This window comes from Engystomops pustulosus, chromosome 3 (assembly GCF_040894005.1).
Source record: "Engystomops pustulosus chromosome 3, aEngPut4.maternal, whole genome shotgun sequence".
Classification (NCBI taxonomy): Eukaryota; Metazoa; Chordata; class Amphibia; order Anura; family Leptodactylidae; genus Engystomops; species Engystomops pustulosus.
The window spans coordinates 164123908-164150866 of NC_092413.1; the positions used below are offsets into that span (position 1 = coordinate 164123908).

At 40.1% G+C, this 26959-nt stretch overlaps 1 protein-coding gene across 4 annotated transcripts in view; it reads left to right on the forward strand.

The window, feature by feature from the left end:
• Positions 1 to 19757, forward strand: part of GOLIM4 (golgi integral membrane protein 4) — a 71370-nt gene extending 51613 nt beyond the window's left edge. For all 4 annotated transcript variants that reach the window (XM_072142866.1, XM_072142867.1, XM_072142868.1 and 1 more), the window contains 4 exons: positions 9207 to 9362; positions 9781 to 9849; positions 10759 to 10827; positions 17546 to 19757. In XM_072142866.1, the coding sequence (XP_071998967.1) occupies positions 9207 to 9362; positions 9781 to 9849; positions 10759 to 10827; positions 17546 to 17695 (444 nt within the window). In that variant the 3' untranslated portion in view covers positions 17696 to 19757. The remainder of the gene's footprint in view (positions 1 to 9206; positions 9363 to 9780; positions 9850 to 10758; positions 10828 to 17545) is intronic.
• The last annotated feature ends 7202 nt before the right edge of the window (positions 19758 to 26959 follow it).

Genomic DNA, 26959 nt, shown 5'->3' on the forward strand with positions numbered 1-26959 from the left:
TAAGTTATTCAAAATTATATTTTTAACCATGGGAAAATCTTCACTGTAACTATTGCTAAAGACAATTTTGTCAGGGATAGACTGTCCCCTCCATTTTTGTGAAAACAGAGTATGGATAGTGTAGCCTCTATTTTTGAAACGGTTGTCCATAATCTTAGTCTCGGCAATGTATGTGTTTGGTAGGGAGCAGGAGCGACATGCTCTGATATATTCACCTACCGGTAAATTTCTGGTAATGTGTTTAGGGTGACAAGAGTGGTATTCCCTGAGGTGGGTTTTCTGTACAGACATGTGGAAACCGATTGAGAATCAGAATGTCCAGTAAGTGTTATGTCCAAAAAAATCAATGGTGTTATTGTGATGTTGATAGGGGAAATTAAGGTTCAGGCTGTTATTATTGATATATTGGATGAATGTTGGGATGTTCGATGTGTCAGCTGACCATATTAATATGCAATCATCTATATATCTGCCATACCATGTTATAGAATTTGCAAAAGGATTTAAATCAGAAAAAATATGAAACTCCTCCCACCATGCCAAATATAAATTTGCCAATGAGGGCAAGAATTTCGCCCCCATGGGACATCCATGTACCTGTAAAACAAAATTGGTTATCAAAGGAGAAAAAATTGTGAGATAAGAGGAACCTTAACACATCAGGAATAAAATTCTGTAAATCAAAAGAGTAATTGCTGTACTTTTCCCCTAGCGTCCCCCATGACGGCCCCACATGGAGGATGACCCTTGACCCTGCAGGGACAGGAAGCGGAGAGGTTAAAACACCCCCCCTGCATCCACATACAAGTGGCTTCCTGTCCCTACACGGGCAGGGAGTGGAGAGTACTCCTCCGGTCTCCGCCATGTGGGACTGTATGGGGGAGTTTTTGAATAGGAGCGGGTACTTACCTTCATCCTGGGAGACTTGGGACCGCGATCAGCGCCGTGCCTCCTCTTCCTGGTCCCACGAAGTCTCCAGCCGGCTCTGCCTGCGGCTCCGGGAAGCCAAAGACACCCGGCGCCGCCATCTTGGTGCTCCCGGCCACGTGTCGGGAGCTTGATGAAAACTTCCGGTGGACCGCGTCTCACCGGAAGTGACGTTTCCGGCCCTTTGAAGCCGGCGCAGGGCGCCAAAAAATTTAAAAATGGCGCACGCTGATCTGAGGTCTACAGAATCTACTCGTGACGCCAGCGCTGGTCGACCTGCACGCTGCTCTGAGGTCTATAGGATTACATCAGCGGTGACTCGGTCGTGACACTCCTAAACAGTGGGTGCAAGGTACTTTGTCAGGTCTATGACCTTATTGTTGCTGTATAATATCTAAATTGCCTTATTCTGTTATGCAGGTGCAGCTTTAATCGGCAAAAACTCTGTATAAGGTCAGGTTTTGTCTTCTTGTAGTACATGTTATGTTTGGAATTATCTAAATGCGTGATACTCTGTTTAGATTGAAGGCATGGAATCCCTGATTATGGATGTGACATTACCAGAACCCCCGCCTATAACTCCTGTGAGTGGTTTCGGGGGTATCTGGGGGGACGGGGGGATTATCCTCCTTTACCAAAAAGATCTCTGTATATTCCTGATCTCCATCTCTCTTAGCAGGATACTAAGGAGAAGGAGAAAACTAAAGAGGTGGAGAAGAAAAAAGCGTCTTCAAAAAGATGCAATATGTGTTATAATAAACTGTCTCCTAATTATAAAAAAACAATCTGCAAGGAATGTATTGATGGGTTAATGCGAGAGGAAAGAACGTCATTTATGGATGAAATGAAGGGATTCATAAAGAGTGAGATTCAGACATCAGTGTCTTCATCCATTTCTGCATTGATTCCGCAGTTACAGCCACCTTGCAAAAGACCCAGAGTGGTAGAATCCCTTTCAGAATCAGATTCTGAGGCCGAACAGGCATCCACATCAAATGTAGAATTATTTGAAATGGAACCACCTCCCTCTTCCTCGGCATGTAAAATGGAATCAAAATATATGTTTCTATCTGAAGACTTAGATGCTCTTCTAAAAGCCGTACGAGATACGCTTAAGATCGAGGATGTTGAAGAATCCAAATCAGTTCAGGATGAGCTCTTTGGTATTCTAAAAGCAAAAAGAAGGAGAGTATTTCCAGTGAATGAAACCCTAAACATTTAATCTTAGAGGAGTGGAGAGAACCAGAGAACAGGATTTCGGTATCCCGAGAATTTAAGAACCGTTTAATATTTGATGAGCAGGATTCTCGCCTATGGGATAACCCCCCTAAGGTAGATATACAGGTAACCAAAATTGCAAAAAAGACGGATCTCCCGTTTGAAGATGCGATACAATTGAAGGATCCATTAGATAGGAAGGCAGACAGCTTGTTGAAGAAAACCTGGGAGGCTAGTATGTTAAACCTTAAAGCCAATATAGCAACAACATCTGTGGCTCGTACAATGTTCTTCTGGTTGTCGGAGTTGGAAAACCATATTAGAAGTGGAACCCCGAGGGATGTCATCTTGGATACAATGCCAACTTTGAAATCTGCAACGGCGTTTATAGCGGATGCATCAGCAGAAGGAGTAAGGTTTAGCGCAAAGGAAGGCGCACTCTCAAATGCTACCAGACGTACGCTATGGTTAAGACAATGGAGTGGGGATTTCTGTTCCAAATCCAAATTGTGTGGTATTCCGTTTCAGGGAGAATATGTTTTCGGACCAGATCTAGATGCTATTCTAGAGAAGGCTGCAGACAAGAGGAAAGGGTTTCCAGAAACAAAGTCTTTTCCAAAGAAACAACCCTTTTGTGAGCCAAGAGAAAGGAAATTTCCTTATAAAGGAAAAGGCAAGCAAGGGAGATGGAGCTATCCCAAAGGTGGAAAAGGAAGAGGTTTTCTCCTCAGCTCCAGCAACACAACTCAACCGTTCAGAAAGCAATGACGCCAGAGTGGGGGGAAGACTCCTAGGGTTCTATCAACAGTGGGCACAGATAACATCAAACCCCTGGGTCCTGAATCTGTTGGAGAATGGCTACAAATTGGAGTTAACAGCCCTTCCTTCCAAAAAATTTGTAATAACAAATCTGCAAAATCGATCTCTTTCTCTTCAACTATGGCAGGAAGTCATGAAACTTCAAGAGATGGGTGTTGTAGTACCAGTACCAAGGAGTGCAACATTGACCGGACATTACTGCCCCTTGTTTCTGATAAAGAAGCCCAATGGCTCCTTCCGACTAATTTTCAACCTAAGATCACTAAACAAATTCATCCTCTACAGAAAATTCAAACTGGAAAAGATCAGTTCAGCTACCAATCTCATCCCTCATCAGGCATTCCTATGTACAATAGATCTGAAAGATGCCTATTACCATGTACCCATTTGTCCGCAGTCCCAAAAGTATCTCAGATTTGCGATCCTCTCTCCAACAAAAGAAATCTTCAGGTTCCAATACAAGGCCTTACCATTCGGGGTCTCATCAGCCCCAAGGACTTTCTCAAAAATTTTAATAGAAGTAATAGCCCATCTGAGAATGAAAAACGTCAAGATCATTCCATATCTGGACGACCTGCTAATAATTGGGACTACGGAAGAAGAGTTGATCTCACACAGGGATCTAACTATTTCAACCCTGCAACAACTGGGATGGATCATCAATTGGGAAAAGTCCAATCTTATTCCCAACAGAGTAACTGTCTTCTTGGGTATACAACTAAATTCCAGTCTCCAGATGTCCTTCCTACCAGAGGAAAAAAGGAGCCTTATGATTCAAAAGATGCTGTTATTTCTGCAACGTCAGTCTTGCACAATAAGAGAGGCAATGAAAGTGTTGGGGCATCTGACCGCCTGCATAGGAGCAGTCCAATGGTGCCAGAGTCATACAAGGACCTTTCAGAGTTGGATTCTGTCATCCTGGGACAAGGATCCCTCGCACCTAGATCAAAAGATCCAACTACCTCCATCCATAAAGTCATCCCTAGTGTGGTGGACAGAAGAAGATCATCTGAAAAAGGGAGTTCACTGGTTTCCTTGGCCAATAAAGGTCATTCAGACGGATGCAAGTCTGTCAGGATGGGGAGCATATCTGGAAGGAAGGTATCTTCAAGGGCAATGGTCCTTGACGACTCAGAAGCGATCCTCAAACCATCGAGAGTTGAAGGCGGTCTGGGAAGCACTAAGGGGAGCTTCTCAATATCTGAAAGACTCCCATATCAAAGTCTACTCAGACAATGTGACGACGGTAGCTTATCTCCGCCATCAAGGGGGCACCAGGAGTCAAGACCTGTTGCATCTATCAAGGAAAATTTTCACTTGGGCAGAGAACAACATTTTGTCCCTAACAGCTATACATTTAAAAGGGAGTCAGAATGGAGTAGCAGACTTCCTGAGTCGGAGGTTGATAGACCATCACGAATGGTCTCTAAACCAAGAAATTTATGGCCAGATAACACAGAGATGGGGAGTTCCAGTGTTAGACCTCTTCGCTACCAAGGAGAATACCAAAACAGGTCTTTTCTTCTCGCTGCAAAGAGATGTCTCGATCTGTCAGAGAGATGCATTCAGTCACAAGTGGGACGCACCCTTAATGTATGCCTTCCCTCCAATGCCGTTGATATCCAAGATGATACAAAAAATTATCACGGACAGGGCAAAAGCGATTGTGATAGTTCCCTTTTGGCCCAAGAAGAATTGGTTTGCAACACTAAAAGCATTAGCAATAGCAGACCCAATATTACTTCCATATCGGAAGGACCTTCTTCATCAGGGACCCATATACCATCCAGACCCGCAAAACCTGAAGCTCTCGGCTTGGATCCTGAATGGGGACTATTGAGGTCTAAAGGCTTGTCAGACAGTGTGATCTCTACACTTAAGGCAAGTCGTAAACCGATAACGTTTGCTATATATTCCAAAATATGGAAGAAATTTGTAGCTTTCTGTGGAACAGCAACCCCTAATCAATTATCTCCCAATATTTCTCAGGTCCTGGATTTTCTACAAGCAGGATTTGAAAAAGGGCTAAAAACCAATACGCTGAAGGTACAGATATCAGCTTTAGGGGCGTTTTTTGATATACCTCTTGCAGATCATAGATGGATTAAGAGATTCATTAGGGCCACCTCCAGGTTGAGGCCACAACTCAAACAAAGCGTTCCTACCTGGGATCTCTCCTTAGTTCTAAACTACCTAACCGGGCCACTGTTTGAACCTCTAGAATCGGCTAGCATAAAAGATCTGACCCTAAAAGTAACATTTTTAGTAGCAATAACCTCAGCTAGACGATTGAGAGAAATACAAGCCCTCTCCATTAGAGAGCCTTATTTAAAAATATCCAGTGATAGAGTAACTTTAACTCTAGACAAAACTTTTATTCCCAAGGTTTCATCTGACTTTCATCGGAATCAGGAAATCATCCTGCCTTCTTTCTGCCAGGAACCCAAAAATCCAAAAGAGATGGCCTGGCACTCCCTGGATGTTAAAAGAGCTCTGTTACAATATCTCAAACAGACTGAATCTTGGCGCCAGGATCACAATATCCTTCTTCAATATGGGGGTAGAAATAAAGGCAAAAAAGCCTCCAAAGCATCGATTGCAAGATGGATCCAATCAGTAATCAGAGCAGCATATGCAACTCAACAATTAGAGACCCCAGGGAAGGTTAAGGCGCACTCAACTCGGGCCATGGCAGCATCCGTGGCAGAGAAAAGAGGAGCGTCAATAGAGGAGAACTGTAGAGCAGCTACTTGGTCCAGCCACATGACTTTTGCGAAACATTACAGACTAGACTTACATTGTGCTAGAGAGTTAGCCTTTGGTAGAAAGGTCTTACAGGCTGTTGTCCCCCCCTAAAAGAAATGGTTATTTGTTATATCTCCATGTGGGGCCGTCATGGGGGACGCTAGGGGAAAAGTTGAATTATTCTTACCGTTAATTCCTTTTCCATTAGTCCACCATGACGGCCCATGTATATTCCCACCCTATGTCATATTATTGCTGTAAATGTTTTATGACTATATTGTATGTGAATGAAACATATAATAAATGGGTTGTATCCACTGCCAAGGTTCGTTATTGGAAGCCACTGGTATGTGGATGCAGGGGGGGGTGTTTTAACCTCTCCGCTTCCTGTCCCTGCAGGGTCAAGGGTCATCCTCCATGTGGGGCCGTCATGGTGGACTAATGGAAAAGGAATTAACGGTAAGAATAATTCAACTTTTTCAAAAAATGGGCTACAGCAGAAATAGCTAAGCCATGGGGAATGTTAGTATATAGAGAAGACACATCACATGTTATCCAACATAAATTTTCTGACCATTGGAAATTAGACATACACTTTAGAACCTATCTGCTGTCTTTAATGTATCCCGGGATACGAAGAACCAAGGGTTGCAAAAGATTCTCAAGCCATTTACCTAGTTGTTCAGTAACTGAACCTACCCCAGAGATTATGGGGCACATAAGGAAAGACTTCCTTATGTGTTTTCGGTAAGGTATACAGGATGGGAACCATAGGGTGAGCTGGTAATAAGGCTTCAGCTGTTTTTTCATCAAAAATATTTAGAGCTTTGCCCTCCTGCAGTAATAGCGATAGTAGGATTGTCTTTTAGTTGTCTGTATGTAGAAACATCATTAAGCATCGTCATGATTTCCCTAGCATAAAGATCCGAGTCCAGTACCACAATTGAGCCGCCTTTATCAGCATTTCTGAAGACTATATGGGGATTATGTTTGAGATCATGTAATGCATTTTGTTCCACATGTGTAAAATTGTTGTAGGATAAATTACTGTTTTCTGACAGTTCTCTGAGGTCCTTCTCAACAGCAGTTTGAAAAGTATCCATAGCAGGGGTTCTTGTCTGAATTGGATAAAAAGAAGGCTTAGATTTTTTAACCTTATGGATAGTATTGTGTACTTTAGCAGGGAGAGTGTTCTCATTTGCATCTGTCATAAGGGTGTTAAGGTTGGATATCAAAATTTTATCAGAGAGAGAAAAATTCAAAGGAAGAATTGTGGATCCACATTCATTTAAATCTGGTAAGATGGTATGAGTGGAATTAATTTGATTACTCGATGTCTCAGATTCAAAGAAATTACGTTTTACTGTGATCAGTCTAATAAATTTATTTTCATCCCGTATGGTGTTATAAAGGTTTAGATGGTAAGTGGGAGCAAAGTTCAACCCTTTTGCGAGTACTTGGATTTGTTGAGATGTCAGAGTACATGCAGACATGTTTATGACACTGCTGCAGTTGGGAATTATTTCTTGTTGTTGCGAGTTTTGTGTTGTTGAGACCTTGTTTTTATGTTTGAGACCACCTCGCCTCCTGTATCTTTTGTTTTTGTTTGGGTTCCCCGTTTTTTGGATTCTGAGAGTTGGACTTATTTTGTCCTGGTTGGGAAGTATTTTGTTCAGTATCTGAAAAGTCCGTAGCTCCATCTGAGTCCCATTCTGAAGAAGAAAAGGTTACATGACTGTGGGTATTTTTGTTTTTGAGTATAGATTTGCGATGGTATCTGCATTTTTGTTTCCAGGTATAGAGTGTCTGAAGTGTAGTCATGGGTGTCTCTTGTAAGTTTACTTTTTTTGGTGTCCATAATATGATTTTCCAGTGCCTGTAGTTTGTCTTTCATTTTGTTATTGAGTACATTGTATTCCTCCAGAGACGATTTAGATTGAATAGAGGAATATGTTTCCTGCAATGAACTTTGTATGGAAATATTTTTTTCTTCCTCCTTTTTAATGATCAGTTCCATGAGTTTAATAGAACATGTTGTCAGAGTGGCATACCACGCTTCTTTAAATACATCGTCATATATAGTGGTGGGTAGTTTGTATAATCATAGACCTCTAGGGATCATCTTTTTTGAGAAATAATTTTTTAAAGTGGTGGCATCCCACCATGTTCGCAATAGCGTAGTTTCCCATTTTTCAATGTCATAGAACGTATTTTGTAGTGTTCTGTTTTCTGGGGAACTCCCAACATTAGAAAAAAGTGCATTAGCTTTATGTAAACGATCCGAAGTGGATAGGGTTAATTTAGGTAGAAAATTGAAATCTGCTTATGCAAACATGTGAGTGATGCCAAAAAACTGTCTTCTCGCAACAGGTCCAATGTAGCCAAACATTTTTAATATGTACACAATGCCTCTTTCTCTCATATGTCAGCCACTATAATTGAAAGAGTAGCTGCACCCAAACGTGGAGGAGACTGGCACAAAACTTTACTGACCAGAGAAGCATTCTGGATCCTCACTCTAAACACCAGCCATCCCCACGGTCTGAACCTGCGATCCGATCTCATGTACTTTTACTAATTTTATGAAGTCTTTACACTCATCAGATGAATGCTTTTCTTATGCCTATATTATGTCTTTCTTTTATAATGTTACACTTAGGTTATTTTTCCTTTTTTCTATAGTTTATTTTTTCCTCCGATACGTCATTTCCTCCTCCCCCCCCCCCTTCCCTTTCAGGTGTTTCGTTCATGGGGTTAAATGCCCTCTGTTCCTACACGTGTACACGCCACTATGACTAAGGATTGGTTCCGAAACGCGTCAATGGCGTTTCTATCTCCCTTGCCCATGTGCACATGGCTTTTTAATCTCATGATTAAAAGTTAGATTTTAATGCTTCTATATTTTTTTCTATAACCATATTTTTGTATTTACGCTGGAGACCCCGAACCCTTTTTTGCATACAAGTTGTCTCAGAGCGGCCTGACTTTCACACTCCGTGCGATGGATCTATATCGGCATCGACTATTTTGGTGACTATTTTGGTGAGCTGAACAAACTTCCTTTTTTCTTTTTTATAAAAGGATCATGACCTGGAAGGTGTCAATGTTCTTAATACGCTATTTTCTGGTGACAGATTCCCTTCAGGTCGGTGAGAATCTGCATATGTGTAGTCACCCAAAATGTCCTTTTCAAGAGAAATTTCAGCACTTGAAATGTCTCTTAGACTTGGTACCTAGCCAACAGCTCTTCTCTCCTTTACATATTTCTCACTAAACTTTGATTCTGCTTTGTAGTGCACAATGGAAGAAGGTAAGCAGGGCTGCATTGGCTGCATTCATGACCAGTTTCCCATAGGCAGCAGATATACATAGCCAAAGATAAGAAAGCGTAACACTGAAGTAATTATCTTAAAGAATTGGATGCATATTTCTTCTGTGTATAGGATAAAAGAACATGACGGAGTGTATTTCTAACATGATTTATGTGTGCACGCTAGGCTGCTGCAGAGGATGTGAACCCTGCAGATGATCCCAATAACCAAGGGGAAGATGAATTTGAAGAGGCAGAACAAGAACGAGAGGAGAACTTACCTGATGAGAACGAGGAGCAAAGGCAGCAGCAGGACCAAGCAGAGAAACAAGAACATTTAGTGGTGAGATATTTTACATTTCCTGAGGAAAGTGCCATAGGAAAGCACTTGGAGGCAGAAGAACTCCACAAGACAGGGACTTTGGAGATTCCGGTTCTCTAATAACCAACACAAAATTGTCCTAGAAAACACACATTTTATGCCTCACTTGAAAAGCAAATGGCTAGCTCTTTTTTACCAAGATACTAATTATTGTAATGACATTCTCTGGTTCATTCTGCAGTTCTTTACTTTGCCGTTATATTTTTGATACACTGAATGGGCTCAGCAGAAAATACAGAATATGATACTAAACCTATAGGTGAAAGAAAAGCTTAGATAAGTGCAGGGCTCTTTGTGAATTTAGCTACAGGGCCTCTGTGCAGGCTGAAGTGGTATATTGAGAATGCAATGTCATGTGGTTTCCTATATTTTGTTGAAGATGGCTGGAAATCCTGACCAGCAGGAGGATAATGTTGATGAACAGTATCAAGAAGAAGGAGAAGAGGAGGTATGTACAATTCTCTGGTATATATTATTACTAAATATCAGCAAGATTGTTTCCATTAAAGGAAATCTACCATTTTAAGAAGTAAAAAACATGTACAGATACTCACCTCCGCCCCTCTTGATGTTGATCCCGGCACTGTCCGTCGTTAGTCACCTAGAGAAAGTCCCTTATAATGAGCAGGCCGGAGCTCGGAGACGAGATGTCCGGCGCTCCAGCTGCTAATTATGCACTCCCCCACAAATGATGTTGCACTAGAGGTATGAATTTAGGTATTTACAGGTGAAGCTCTCTTGCACTTTTTCTTTGAACTAATGTTGATCTTTCCTATTTTTTTTTTTTGATAACTGGTCTAGTCAAAAATCTACCATCAAAATCCATCATGATAAACCAGGGACACTTACTCATAGATCCAGAAACCGCAACTGTGGTAATCTTCTTCAGTTTGTTATCCATGCACTCTTACTGATGATCCTTACTGATGATCCTGAGGGGCTAACTTAGCTCCTGTTAGATCTTGCTTTATAGGCTGCTTCACTGTTTCAGCCTCCCCATGTTTTATCAGCACTTGTGCATTGAGCACAATACTCCAGCTCTTAAACATAATTATAAAAGTTGATTTTAGAAGAAAGGAGTTCATAGATATGAAATATGAGATTACCACAGTCACGGTGCCTGGATCTATGCGGAAGTGTCCCTGGTTTATCATGATGGATTTTGATGGTAAATTTTCTTTAACCTAAACACTGTAATGTAAAACAAAAATTCATGCTGCAATTTATTGGTTTGATGGGGCAGCTTTGAAACCATCATGTCACCACTCTAACTTTGTTATGGTGTCCCTGCTACATAAAACCTTTAATTGCCATTTGAGTTCTGTAGAATAATCTTTTGTCTTTTTCTGGTCTTTAGGTTCAGGAAGATCTTACAGAGGAAAGAAAAAGAGAACAAAATGCAGAAGAACCTTATGGAGAAGAAAATGTAAGTAGCATATAGAAGTAGAAATGTCATCTTAATATCTTTGCCAACCAGATAAGACGCATCCTAAAGATTGTACATGTACCAGTGCCCACTGTAGAAATGGGAAAAAAATCTATTTAATATTTCAACTGAATAAGGATATGGATATAGAAACATTTTAAAAGGTTTTCAGTGCCTAACCTAATACGGATTTTACTACAGAAATCATACTGACCTACAGAATACGGTAATCTTGGCTTGTTGTTTATACTGCATTGTCAGTGCTGCAACATTGGAATTAAAACACCAACTGGACAAATATCTCTTTATCAATTCCCTCCTAAAAAAAAGGGTTAATTAAGGTTAATCATCATGATATATTTATCCTAAAAATAGCCTCACCTCCTGCGGTGGTGTAGCCTCACCTCCTGCTGTCAGTCTGTTTCGCCCACTCCATATATCTGGCCCAGCCCTGCTTCCTAGATTTACAGATGTGTTTGTCCCAAGTATTTAAGTTATTCCCTATACACAGGATCGGTCCAACTGCTGGGACCTCCACTGATTACGGGATGGTGACCCCAGCAATCGAGAGAATGGGATGTGTGGAGTTGCAGGTCAAGCATGTGCCCTTCTATTCCATTCCATACAATGGGAATGATGGAAATAGCTGAGAGCGAACCTAACGTTTATGCAAGCACATGTGCAGCAGCTGTCTATGGCCAGCTCAGCTGGTTCTTGGCTAGTCATCGGATACTCTGGTCCAGATATGCTTTTACACTAATGGACGTGCAATTGGAAGGCACATGCAGAGCTCACACATTAGTTGATAGGCCGGGGAAGTGAGGGATTTGAGTTGGAGAGCTACTGGTGTCACAGTAGAAAATAGGAGGGGGAGCAGTGCAAGGCTTAGGGGATGAGGGTTGAGTGATCCTCTGTAAAACTCATGAGCTCATAAAAGTGTAATTTCTACAAAACAGAATTTTAGGTTAAAGGTGCCGTATTCTATACACTGGTGTTGAAAATGCATCATGTTGATGTAAGGCTTCCCAAAGTCACTAAGGGGTTCCTCCATTTTATGGTCTCAATATTCATCAATACTGTTTGCTGCTCTGAACACATGGTGAAAAGACAAGACTTTAGAGACTAGTGATGTAAAACTAACTTACTGTCTCTTAGTGCAAGTATGTCTACACATATTAAGTATACACAATGCTTAGCAGAACAGTCCATCAGTTTTGGAGCCAGCTGTTGCCCCGCAGCAGCACCAATCATACATTGATGAACTGTCCAGCTCTCCAGCCATCCATGTTAAAGGGGTTGTCCAACTTTCATCAAATAATTGCTATTGTTTGTGTAAGGAAAAGTTATACAATTTTCCAATATACTTTCTGTATCAATTACTCACAGTTTTCTAGATCTCTGCTTGCTTTGCTTCTATAGAAAGCTTCTCTATTTACTTCCAGTGGATATAATTTGTCCATGTTAATGTGATGAAGGTGCAGGTCCACGAGCTGTTATTATCACACACCTATTACTCTCAGTGATATAACGGCTTGTGTACTTGCATGTCCATCACATGACCATGGACAGATTATATCCACTGGAAGTAAATAGAGAAGCTTTCTATAGAAGGACAACAAGCAGAGATCTAGAAAACCATGAGGAATTGATACAGAAAGTATATTTAAAAATTGCATAACGTTTCCTTACACAAACCATATCAATTATTTGCTGAAAGTGGACAACCCCTTTAATTCCTGGACAGTTCCGTTCAATTCAGACATGGCTTGTTTGCCGCAGATTCAACAAATTTCAGTACGTGCACATAACGTCTTCCAATTGCTATTTATGTAGAAAAGAACACAAGGACTTGCCATATATTTGTGACAGGAACCTGACTTTAATTTTTTTAGTTCCTGGAAAACAATACTTGTGTTTTTTATTTTATTAAATGAATATTTAATTGTGTTTATGTTGGGTTACATTGCAATAACTTCTGAGAGACCACCCTCCGTAAAGGCAGCATGGGAGGCAATGTCTAGATCCTTCCCTCTGTTATCTTATGCGGCTCAACGGTGACAATCTTGGTCAATGAGTAGAAAACATATGTTATTTCAGACATGCTAGAAGTCAGCAAATGTCATACCGGAATTATTTCTTAATAAAGCTTTACATGGATGGACATAAAATAAATCTGAAAATGTAACAAATGGATTTCTACAAATAAAGTAATATATAGAGACAGTCCCCGAGTTACATACAAGATAGGCTCTGTAGATTTGTTCTTAAGTTGAATTTGTATGCAAGTCCGAACTGTATATTTTATTATTGTAGCCCCAACCAAATCTTTTTGGTCTGTGTGACAATTGGATTTAAAAAATGTTGGATTGTCATAAGAACCAGGATTAACAATGAAGCTTAATTGCAGACACCTCTGATAACTGTTATAGCGGTTGATTGTGGCCTAGGGCTAAAGTACAGTGAATTACTAACATAAAAAGGTCAGTTTGTAACTAGGGTCATCTGTAAGTTGGGTGTTCTTAAGTAGGGGACCGACTTTATATATATTTTTCAATTTGTCTCTAAAAATCTGTGAACAGAATAAGGCAAGACAAATTCCCTCTCCTGAGTATTCTTGGATAGTTAGCACATTACTCCTTTAGCCTTTTTACCTTGCAAATGTCACATATGGCTCTTTTTGAGCTGATCATTATCATCCTACAAGGAACAATCCTGGGGTCTCTTTATGTTCACAGTACTTTTTTCCAGTATCATTTTTGCTGTCTGACAAGAAGGGAGCGAGGGCACAAGATAAAGATTACAGAATCACAAGTCACTTTTCCTGTGAGAGAATATCGTTAATAGCCCATTGAATATAAAAGGCATGTAATGGATAATGTACCCACGGGTCAGGAATATGCTTTTACCTTGATATGCTTTTTGTCAGCGAGCAGATGGAGCGCATTGTGTCTCTAGCCTCCGAATAAACGTAAAAAAATGCACCTACCATAGCTAAATAATGTCTGCTATTCACGTGTCCAATACAAGACATAGGAGTATAGAAACTGTGTGTTTCAAGATTGGGGGACTCTTACAATATTTTCTTGTAGTTTTATGATTCTATCCGTCTTAAAACCTCTATTTTTCCTTCAAACCCTCCAATTTTGTTACTGTCAAGTAAACTGGAAAAAGCGATTCCTACATCAGTTTTTCTGGGCTTGAGGTTGTTTTGTAATAACAATGACCACTTGTGGGTCTTTACAAACTTTGAGTAAGGACCCATAAAGGGTCTAATATAAAAATATTTTTAGATGATTAGTCAGTGTTACTCTACTGCTTGGAAAGCTCTTTATTCTGTATTTGCATGTGCTACAAGGGGCTCAGTACATATTTTTTGCTAGCAGGTTAAACTATTCATCTATATTAGAAAACGTTCATACATTTCTATGCCGTGATTTGTTGCCCACAGGGACCATGTGACAGATGTTGTAAGAAATTACAGTGTGCCTCATCCTAGTCATCTGCTATAGTTATAGGGAAACATTTTTGCTCTCATTGGTGGAGATGGCAAACGCTTCATGTGAGGAATTGTGTAACAAGCAGCCTCTCCTATGGGGCAGTATGGGAAGTTTCAGCCCTTGTAGAAGAACTTAAGATTTACACAACGCCTTTAATCATAGTTTGATATAACACACTGTTAATTTATTTTATGGAGCCTGAAACGTCTCACTAGTGATTTATTATGTGAATCCAGACAGACCAAAAAAAAACAATTGGGAATTTGGAATAAGGATAAGTTGATACAAACTTGTCATAGAAAACTGTTCCATCAGCAACTGGACCCTCCTGTCTCGTGTGAAATACTTAAAGGGGTATTCCCACTTCGGCAAATTAATCTTATTGTTTGTATGAGGAAAAATAATACAATTTACAAATGTAGTTTCTGTATTAATTCCTCACAGTTTTCTAGATCTCTGCTTGCTGTCCTTCTATAGAAAGCTTCTATGTTTACTTCCAGTGGACAGAAATCTGACCATGGTCACACAGGTGCACGGCTCGTTAGTATCATAGAGAGTAATCAGAGCTGTGGGTAATAACGAGCTGTGCACCTGTGTGACCAGGGTCAGATTTCTATCCACTGCAAATAAACTATGAAGCTTGCTAAAGCAGGACAGCAATCTGAGATCTAGAAAACCGTGATTAATTGATACAGAAAGTATATTGGAAAAATCAATAAGTTTGTAATGTGATCATATTACAGATATTAGTTGTCATCAAAAGCTATTAGAGCAGATTTTCTACTTCTGGCCTCTATGGTCTCTTACTCATTCTATACAGTGTGAGTCATGTCTGCACTAAAGATTATGCACCTGTGCTCCAATGAAATGAAGCCTGTGTTTTGTACTTGTTCACAACTATATATAATACCCTGCTCTTGCACTGATGAGCAAATGCGAATCCCCCTTTAGTGGTTTGTTTTGGTTTTTTTTGCCTCAACCCCATTTTGTCCAGCAACAATAAGAAGAAATATCTATGAACTTAGCTGGCCCATTCTGTTTTTTGAGCAGCGGTAGACAGCGCCTACTTCTGCACTTATGTCTGACTATTTTCAGATAAGGATTCATTCGAGATCAGGTAACTCGCACGGTCCTCAGCAGTATTTTCTCTACGGAAGTTCAGTGGTTACGGAAAGTATTCAGACCCCTTTAAATTTTGTTTCATTGCAGCCAAGGTTTTTTTGGCTCATTAATGTACACTTTGCACCCCGTCTTGACAGCACAAAAACAGGTATGTAGATATTTTGGCTAATTTATTAAACAAAAAAACTGTCCATTTCCTTCTGATCCTCCTTGAGATGGTTATACTCCTTCATTGGAGTCCAGCTGTGTTTAATTAAGCTGATTGTACTGAATAAAGAAAGGCACTCACCTTTCTATATGAGACCTCACAGCTCACAGTGCATGTCAGAGCACATGAGAATCATGAGATCGAAGGAACTGCCCAAGGAGCTCAGAGACAGAAATAGTGCAAGGCACAGATTTGGCCAAGGTTACAGAAGAATTTCTTCAGCACAGAGACCTCCATAATCCTTAAATGGAAGAAGTTTGGGGCGGCCATAACTTTTCCTCGACCTGGTCATCTAGCCAAACTAAGCATCGGTGATAGAGGTAAAGAAGAACTGCACGATCACTGTGGCTGAGCTCCAGAGATGCAGTATTGAAATGGGAGTAAGTTCCTCAAAGTCGCAGCCCTTCACCAGTCAGAACTTTATGGTACAGTGTGCCGACCGAAACCTCTCCAAAACCGCATATAGTGTGCAAAAAATCACATGAAGGACTCCCAGTCTATGAGAAATAGAATTAACACCAAAAAGTTCAAAATTCATCTCATCAGACCAGATAATCCTAAGTGGTATGTGTGGACAAAACCAGGCACTGCTCAACATACCAAGAAAACAGGAGGATGTGTATAGTTACGAAATATCAAACTTTATTTAGTTTAATTTTCAAAACCAGGCACTGCTCATTACCTGCCAAAACAATCCCAACAGTAAAACATGGTGATGATAGCATCATGCTATGGGTGCAGGGACAGTACAACTGGTTGCAATTGAAGGAAAGATGAATGCAGCCAAGTACATAGATACCCTGGATGAAAAACTCTTCCAGAGTGTTCTGGACCTCCGAGTGGGCCGAAGGTTCAACTTCTAACAAGACAATAACCCTAAGCACACAGCTAAATTAAAGCCGTGGCTTCAGAACAACTCACCATTCACCATTCTTGACTGGCCCAGCCAGAGCTCTGACCTAAACTCAATTAAGCGTCTCTGGAGAGACTTGAAAATGACTTCCCCCAACGTTCACCATCCAACTGGATGGAACCGGAACTGGAGAGGATCTGCAAGTAAGTATGGTAGTGGATGCACCATTGCATCATTCCCAAGAAGACTCCTGGCTGTACTAGCTCACAAGGTGCTTCTACTCAATACTGAGCAGAGGGGCTGAATACTTATTCCATGTGATTTTTAAGATTTTCTTAATAAATTAGCAAAAATATCTACATTTCTGATTTTTTTTTCTTTTAAGGTGAGATGCAGAGTGTGAATTAATGATCTTACCAATTGGCTGCAATAAAACAAAGAGTGAAAAATTTAAGGGGGTCTGAATACTTTCCGTCCTCATTGTATACTGATCACAGTTGTGACTCGAGGTTTGTGTAGAGGTCACTACTTAGGTTCTTCAATTGGCTGCAATGTCTACCCACAAATGACATTGCTTTGACAATGGCAAACCAAGTGCCCTGTAGCAGGCTGTCACCATAATTGGTCGTTTTATTCTCTGCGAAGTTACACAAAGCTGCATGTTTGAGAGGGATGATAACTTTATTCTTTTTTTTAAAAATTTTGTTCAAAAATGATTCAAGTTTACATTTTTGAATGCATTGTTATTGGACCTTCTACAGCATCAGTACACAGGAAATAACTATTCAGAAAACGTGAACGGTGATGTTTTTTCCCTTTTAAAATCTGTTTGTTTGGATGGGAAACCATGTCAGTAACCCCTTTATAACATAGTTAAAACTCTGTCTACCCTTTCCTAACATCAATTGTTATTCGTTCCTAATGGAGGCTGCCATTTAGGTGATGACTATCAAAAAAAGAGGCGGACTATACTTTTTATTAGTAGCTATACAATACTCTGAATGACCGACTAATTTTAGGATGATTTTTGCTTTCCAGGCTGTAGGAAAACAGATTGGAGTCGAAAGAGAACATGAAGCTCCACAGAAAGATCAGGAGAATAATCATGATGAAAATTATGAAGAAGAGGAAGAAGAGGAGGAAGACGGTGCAGCAGGAGCAAAGAATAAAAGGCGAGCCGAGATGTGATGCATTTAGGACTCTAGCGTGCCATGTTCTAAGCTCCAGGCTAGCCTTTTATATGTTGTATTCTTTTTGTACTTTTGTATTAGATTTTATGACACATTTATATAAAGCTGTATTTTATTATATGATGCTTCTTTTATTAACTGTAAGCTTTAGAAAATATTTCTTAATGCACATCCATGTAAGAGCCATGTCTTGTGATTGGAGTACTGATGTATACGGGTTCTCCTATACACAACAATGTGGTAGTACTGAGTATTATCATGAATTAGATCAGGACATGCACCTTGTTTTAGGGCAGTAGAATAAGTGGGTATTGTGCCTTATGTCCCTTTTTATGACAGGGGGATAGACATCCACCTGCTACTATATTTATTATTTATGATACATGCGGTAATCATGGTAATGTAGCCTTAGGAGGAAATGATTGGGTGCCGGTTCTATAAAATAGTGCAAAGCAAATAACATCTGTGTTCTGATTTGTTGTTCTGAGGGCATCTATAGATTTTTTTTGCACTATTTTTAGCCACCTTCCCCATGGGGTCCTAGATATTTCTATAGTAGGAAGATTGTTTCTGCTACGTGAACAGCATTTATACTATTTGCTGAGAAACAGAGTCCTAAATCCATAATAACGGTTCATGTTATGTAAGTAATAACTTTTTCTCCAGGAAAATATGTGTTACAGATTCAGTATGTTTCCTTCAGCTACTCATGAGGGAGCGGTTTTTTATCACCTTCAGGTCATTCATATCCCCAAAGATCAGCACTCATACTTCTGACTTTCAACACAATGTTATAAAAGGGAACTTTGTGTTTTCTTGTGGTTGGACAGCTGCATTTGCACATCATTGACTGATGGGTTCTAAAAGCACTGGAAACATGCTACACTTATTCTGCTATGTGCATATAACACAGCAAAGAACATTTTTTTTTTTTTTTTTTTTTTTAGTTTTTTTTGGAATACAGGCAGTCTCCAGATTACATACAAGTTTTAGGTTTGTTCTTAAGTTGAATGTGTATGTAAGTTGGAACTGTATATTTTATAATTGTAGCTCCAGACAATTTTTTTTTTGTCCTTGTGACAATTGGATCTTCAAAATGTTTTGCTGTATTGGGACAACGAATTAATGATAAAGCTTCATTACAGACACCTTACAGCTGATCATTGCACCCTGGGACTAACCAAAAGCATCCAGAGAGCTTCACCAGAGGTCACAGTGGTCAAAGAGGTCCGTCTGTAACTAGGAGTCGTATGTAAGTCGGGTGTCCTTAAGTAGGGGCCCCTCTGTATTTATGTTTTACATAGAATTATTACAAACCAAGTTAATTTTCTGATTCATTTATAGATTTGTATTTCCAAAAATTCGGAAAGGAGTAATCCCTTCAGCAGCAGTATTAAGGATTATACACTCATATTTAGGTTTTGCTCACTTTGAGTCCTATCCCTCATTGGGAAGAGGTCAACCCTAGTTATTATTTTATATGCTTTTAATTCTGTTTTCTGTAATTTAGCAATAAAGGACTTTTACTAGAAACAGAACTTAGAACTATGTGAAATACAGTTTTGTATAAATCCTAGTAAATCTTCAATTTTGAAAGAGACGTGGGGAGCCCTCTTCTTGGAATTGCTGCAAACCCACCAATGCCCCCATATACCCTGCATGAAATAATGGGGGTCATTTACTAAGGGCCCGATACGCGTTTTCCTGACGTGTTACCCGAATATTTCCGATTTCGCCGATTTTCCCTGTATTGCCCCGGGTTTTTGGCACACACGATCGGATTGTGGCGCATCGGCGCCAGCATGCACGCGACAGAAATCGGGGGGGCGTGGCCGAACGCTAACCCAACGAATTCGGAAAAACCACCGCATTTAAAAAAAAAAGTCTTGTGGGACACGCGCTTACCTTCACCAGGTATAGGTTGGTGCATTCCGGCGGACATCGGGGAACTTCAGCGCAGCAGCGACATCTGGTGGACGTCGGAGGAACTGCCTTAGTGGATCGCCGGAAGACCCGAATCCACCTCACAGAACGCACCGCTGGATCGCGAATGGACCGGGTAAGTACTGTATATACTGGCGTATAAGACTACTTTTTAACCCCTTAAAATAATGGCTACAGTGGGGGGTCGTCTTATGCGCCGGATATACGGGGGCCGCACTGTGTGAGGTGTTTTTTTTACCCATCAGCGCGTAGAGAGCCGCTTCCTGGGACCGCCGCGCATGCGTGGCAGTCCGCCTCTCACAGTCATTAGAAGAGGCTTAGTACGCGCTGACGGGGCGGCGCGCTGTATGCTAATGCAGCCGCCCTGTCACAGCGGTTGGCGTCACAGAGCTGGGGGTCACAGGCGGCACTTACAGAAGCATATCGAATCTTCATTAATATCGCAGCTTACAGTTATGATCACCAGGCACTTGCTCTCTTGTTTGTTTTGCAAAGTTTTAAGCAGACTTTTTTTCATTTGGGAGAGGGGTAGTCTTATACAGTGAGTATATACCAAATTCTATATTTTTAGGGCAGAAGTTGGGGGTCGTCTTATACGCCCAGTCGTCTTATACGCCGGCATATACGGTAAATCTGCCCCAATGTGATTGAATCCTGTTACAATAATTTCAAAGAAGGAATATCTTTGTTTTGGGTAAACATTTCTCCTTTCCCTCTGATGGGATCCATTCCTGTTGTTGCCAGCAGATTCATGCAGGGAATATAGATCTTGCAGACGCTGGTGCAGCCAAGCCCTGAGAAGTGTTACTTTGTGTTTGTCATTATTAAATGTGTCGCTGCATTAAATGAGTACATACGACTCTGCTGATGGTAAGAAGGGTGAGAATGGTAATTATCTGCTGTATGTTGACTCTAGCACTTCCTAATCAGCAGCATTTCAGATTATGCAAATGTATTTACATACGATATGAGGCCATTAACAGCCATGAATGTTTTTACTAAATCTGCTTTACCTTAGGTCTTCCACGTTATTTGCTGCAGTTGTAACTAGAAGCTGGTGATGTGTCATTGATACTGATATATAGTGATATATGAGTCTGACTACTATCTATAACTATTGGATGACCGATGCACGTTGAATTGCCCTTTCAGATACTTTATATTCAGGTAGTGGCCTTTCTTCCCAGTATACTATTAGATCATACTGAATACAGGAGGACTGTGCAGAGGAGATACAACTCGCTTGTTTAAACTGACCTATCTGACCTTCCAATATGTAATGGTGTATGTTTCCCAAAATAGTTAATGCTGGAAAATCTTCTGCAGGATTTTTTTTCAGAGCTGATCCTCTGATGTTCCTCCTGAAATGTATGAATACAGGTGTTGCCATTATTCTGGCCATTGTCTCTACACCATGGTTGTTCTTCATAAAGATTTGTATTAGAACAATCATGTCTGGGGGGCTAACATTGCTTTACATTTATTAGAGATTATGTACGATGAAGGACCTGACATTATATATGTGTAATATCTGTATTGGCTACAGATTAACTCTCCAGTGATATGACCCCAGCACTGCCATAGCCTGTGTTATTTTTACTTCCTTGGACCTCTGTGATATGAGTGACATCTCTCTGTGTGCATACAGTCAATCTTTGAAATGTAAAACATGACCTGCAGAAGGAGAATTGGGCTGCACCCATCTTGTTTACCCAACATGTCTGTCTGTACAGAAATAGAAATAAAGTAAAATACTGGATACCTCCTTATCAGTGTTGGGTCAGACCGCAGATTACTTGTTTCATTCAACCTAAGAAAACAATGAATAGCTTTGTTTTATACTTTATAAATGTAGGGCAAAGCAATGTATTTTTAGTGATTCTCTAAACAGGGCTATACTACTCTGCATCCTCCTCCATATAATGAAGAGGAAGGTCTGGGACCTCCTGGCTGCATGCTGTATTTTCACCCTATTATATTTTCACCCCATTTTCACCCTATTGTGCCTTGCAGTGCTATTAAGCGATGGACAGCAGACAATACTTATGCAACTGTTGACAATTCTTCTGAATGTAATATAATGATTGTTGTATTTTATATAAGAAGTAAGTTCAGTCTTTAGGTGCTGCTGACAAACATAGGAAAGTTCTGTCTGTTCTTTTAATGTTTTCTTCTCCTTGTATTTTTTAATGGCAGGTAGGATGTCATTTACCAGTGTTCAGCTTCCTATGTATAAAACCATCTCCTTTGTAAAATGTATGATATGTATATAAATATTTTGGAAAACAAAGATTATTTTGATGTATTAGTTAGTATTTTCAAGGCATTAAAATAGTTTTATGGTCCACGTATAGTAACATTGCTCACGCGTGAAGCAATTAAATCATTTTCATCAATAAAGTTTTTCATATCACATCTAATATGCGGTTTGTTTCATTTTCCAAAAGAATAAAGCTTTGTATATCTCCACAAATCTCATCGCACCTTGAGGAGACACTTGAGAATTGCTATAGGCTCCTTCTGAAGACAGATAACTTCAGTACCAGCCTAGGGCCCACTGGTTCTTACATCAATTCACAAGTTCCTTTCAGGACCCTTTAAATTCATGTTTTCCATTTTTCAATTTCCACACCCTAAAAGCCATATCTTTTATATTTTTCCATTTACAGAGATGTCCATTTAATGGACTGTGCAAATGTCACTGAAAATACAGTTGGTCCAGTTTCTTGCAGGCTTTGTTTTGATTGTGTGGTCCAAATGACGCATCCCCTCTATTCGGTGGTTGAGTGGGTAGCACTTTTGCCTTGCATTGCTGGGGTCCTGGGTTCAAGTTCCCACCCAGGTCAACATCCACAAAGAGTGTATGTTCTCTCCGTGTTTGCGTGGGTTTCCTCCAGGTCCTCTGGTTTCCTCCCACACTCCAAAACATGCTGGTAGGTTGTTTATATTGTGAGCCCCATGGGGAGAGGGACTGATTTGGCAAGCTCTGCGTAATCTGTGTGCACTATATAAATAAAGAATTAGTATTTATTATTATTCTTTTGGTTAAGTAAAATCATGGGGATACAACATTTCAATAGGTTTCTTATCTGGTATTTAAGGAAATCTACCATCAAAATCAATCAGGAAAAACCAGGGACACTTACTCATAGATCCAGACACTTTGACTGTGGTAATTTTCTTATATTTGCTATCCATGGCCTCCTTCCTTCTAAAAATCAACCTTTAAATTCATGCTAATTAATCTAAAGGGCTCCAGGGGGAGTTGCCATACTCCCTTGGTGATGCAGCTTCACAGGCTTTTACACTGTCTCTCACTCTTCCTATTCTCCCTCAGCACTAATGCGATCATCTGCCTGATGTAATCTTACTGTAGCAGGAAGTTTATGTACATAATGGGAAGGGGGAGTGTTTATGCTCAGTGTAGCAGCTTGTGAAGGTACAGAACACTTCTGGCTAATTAGCATAATTTAAAAAGTTGAGTTTAGAAGAAAAGAGGCTATGGATAACTAATATAAGAAGATTACCACAGTCATAGTGTCGGGGTCTATGAGTAAGTGCCCCTGGTTTATCATTCTAGATTTCCTTTAATACCTCCATACAGAGATTTGCAAGATGTTATTTTTTTATTTTTTTGCTTGATGAGCTGATGTTTTCATTGATACCATATTTAGAACTTGCAGACTTTTGATCACTTATTATTCAATAACTGTGGACATTATGATTTATTATGACATTCACCTTTAATTTGGTCCGAATTGCCCAAACTGATATGTTAAAAAGTTTATGATTCTATTTATATATCCATTCAAGGGGAGGGGGGGGGGGGTGATTCATATTTTGAACTTTTATATATTTTTATTTTATTTTTCTACAATTTTTTCAGTTCTGCTTCTGGGGTCTAAATGCCCATCTGATACACAGCATTACATCTGTATTGCAATAAATTGTGAATATACTGATTTTCTTTTACAGCCTCCCAGGCTTTCATTTATAAATACAGCAATATATCATATCTGTAATTGCAGTTGTAAAACTTCAGTTGATAGGACAAATCAACAATTCATGTTCTTAACCGTCCCTTGTGTTATCACAACATCTCATCTATTGCATAACGTCCCTGTTTACATAACACTATAGGAAGTTTCCTTCCTTCAGTGACATTGATAGGTGTACAAACTGCATGAGAACTAACGCTTTATATTATGGGTCTAATATTCTACTTACTATAATGAAAAATGTAAGACATACACAATGGGACAGATTTACTTACCCGGTCCATTCGCAATCCAGCGGCACTTTCTCTGCTGTGGATTGGGGTCCGGCCGGGATTCACTAAGGTAGTTCCTCCGACGTCCACCAGGTGGCGCTGCTGCGCTGAAGTTCCCCAAGGCCCACCGAAATGCACTCAAGTTCACCGGCCTATACCTAGTGAAGGTAAGCGCGAGTCTCGCGACACTTTTTTTTTTTAATGCGGCGGTTTCTCCTAATCCGTTGGGTTTTTGTTCGGCCACACCCCACCCCCGATTTCCGTCGCGTGTGTATGCCGGCGCCGATGAGCCTCAATCCGATCGCGCGCGCCAAAATCCCGGGGCAATTCAGTGGAAATCGGTTCAAATCGGAAATATTCGGGTAACACGTCAGGAAATGAGAATCGGGCCCTTAGTAAATGACCCCCAATAACTCAAAAGTCATTAACGTTCATATTGTTGCTCCAAGATGCTACCTTCACCATAAGCCTCATTGGTGGATATTCACAGTCATGTGCCCACATTCTTTGAAGGGTAAAATTCACAGAAAACTACTTCTGGAAAAGTTTATGACCAAAGATTAATTATCATCTACATCTTCCTAAATCTGATTTTGTGATGACCAGTATTGTAGCATAGTGTCTATATAAAGGAATATATTGCCTATGTGAACCCGACCTCTACTACCTGTATCAGAAAATAACTACAAGTATTAGGAGGAGGGATCAAAGTAGATCTACAGATACAATCTCCACTTCTCCAGACACCAACGTGAGCCAGAAGACTGAGTAGCAGCAAGATCTCTACATGAAGCTCGTTTTGGCAAGTAAGTTTTACTTTCATTTTATTTCCAAGCCTCATTTATTGTAAGATATTGAATAAACTACATATAAAACAGTTAATGGTAAATACTTAACAGGATCTGACTTTCCAAATCAGTAATGCACTTACTCCATCTCAAGCTTGCACAGCTTGTAAATTTTTTCCTGTGTGTTCCTAATGTAAACCCATCTGTTAAAGGTGTATTATGATTTAATTACAGAGACCATATAATGGACATGAAACCAGCCAGAAAAAAATATTAGCGTTTCTGCTAATTGGCTTGATATTCTAGCAGGCATCTCCCAATGTAAGGGCACTCAATTTACAGACGACCCCTCTGCCCACTGTGACCTCTGGTGAAGTGTCTGGATGTTTAACTAAGTTTTATTGATAATAGTTGTTCCCATGACTTCAAAAAATGAATCAGGAGTTACAATTATAGTATATAATATACCAGACCTGACTAAGGCTTACAAATTCAATTTAAGAACAAACCTGAAGAACCTATCTTGTACATAACCCATGGATGGCCTGTATTTTATAGTCCTGTCTATGTAGTAGTTAGCTTCAATTTTTCACCTCTACATGCACGTAGTCCCTCACCAGACAGAATGGGGGCCACAGGAGCCTGCTGTTGGAGATATCGGTTCTTACAGGTGGAACCAGAATGTTCGAAACTTATCTAGTTTTGTCTCTGTTTGTGATGAGAACATCCATTTCAAGATGTTAATTTTAAGCTTATATCCCTTGAAAAATGGAATAGCCACAAATATGGAAAATATTGGGACCACATTTCATTCGGGTTCCCCGACTATTTCCGATTTGCACCGCATTTAACGAGTTTTTGCCACACGCAATCGCTCCAACTTTCATGCAACACAAATCGAGGGGCGCAGCCGTCGGACAACCCGACTGATTTGGACTAAGCGCGGGATTTAAAATTCAAAGTGTGTCGCAAGCCAAGCAATTGCATTACCGGGAAGAAGAAGGTGAACTCCGGCGGAAGATCATGGTGAATCGCGCCGGACTTCATCCTCGTCGGACCGTCCAGATGGGGGATCGCGACGGCATCGGGTAAGTAAATGTGCCCCATTAAGTCTTATATTTGACTACAATTTACAGTTATTTTGATACTAATTGTTTCATCTTTGTGAGCAAGTTATGTTAAAATTATAAAATGTGTAGTTTAAAACCTTGGTATTATTTGTCCCTCTGTCGGTGGCCAATGTTAAACGAGTTGTCAAGTTTTCAGTCAAAACAGGGAAATTGCATAAATGAGGGCCTTTATTACTGACTAAATCCAGCACCATTGAGGGTAGTGATGGGCAGCAGTTGTTATATGATGTCATGTATGACCAGGTATACAAGGCCCAATGGGAATTACCAGGCTATGACATTATCTCATTATTTCATTCCATTTATCACCGATCCCATTATTATTATTGTGTAGATTTTTAAACAGTAAAATGACATTGACATATTATGTAGCCATGGTCATTGTCCAGGAAATATAAAATCATGTCTGGAAACTACAGAGTTACAAGTTCTTAAATGAATTACTTTCAATGGGTGCAATGATGTGCAGAGCAGCACAAGAGGTTGTGGTAGGAGAATCTTGTAGACTGGATCATTGTTATTTGGTGAATGTCTGTATGAACATAATAAAATCACAGGATTCTAATAAGGACGTTGTTAAAGAAACCTCTATTCATCCTTTCTAGTGTGTGAAGAAAATCTTTCTGGAAATGTAACTAGAGACACAATTTTATTACAAATAATGTATGACTAGCACATTAATTAACAGAATTCCTGTACATTCTAATAGATGTTGGATATGACCTAATATCCAAAAGAACTAAATAACCATTAAAACTTTTTTTATTTATCTTTCACATTAAATTTTATGGTTTAATCAAGATTTAAACAAAGAAAAAATTTACATACATAGTCTCAAAAATGTGACCCTCTCCTTCATCTGAGAGCTCAGGACCCTGAAACATCTTTGGAGCGAGCCTTGGAGCGTGTCCCATATTCTCGGATCAACGCTCCAATTGTATCCCACAAATGTGTCTCTGTCCTGGGTGGGTAGAAATTCTGTGTTATGAAACAGTGGGGTAAGAGGGATATGCGGGCATGATAGGATTCGCCGGTGATGCAGGGTATGCCATACCGACTATGTGCAGTTTGCCTCACTAATCTACAGCGGGCCACACATTCATGAAGACTGGAGCTCGGTCTTCATGAAT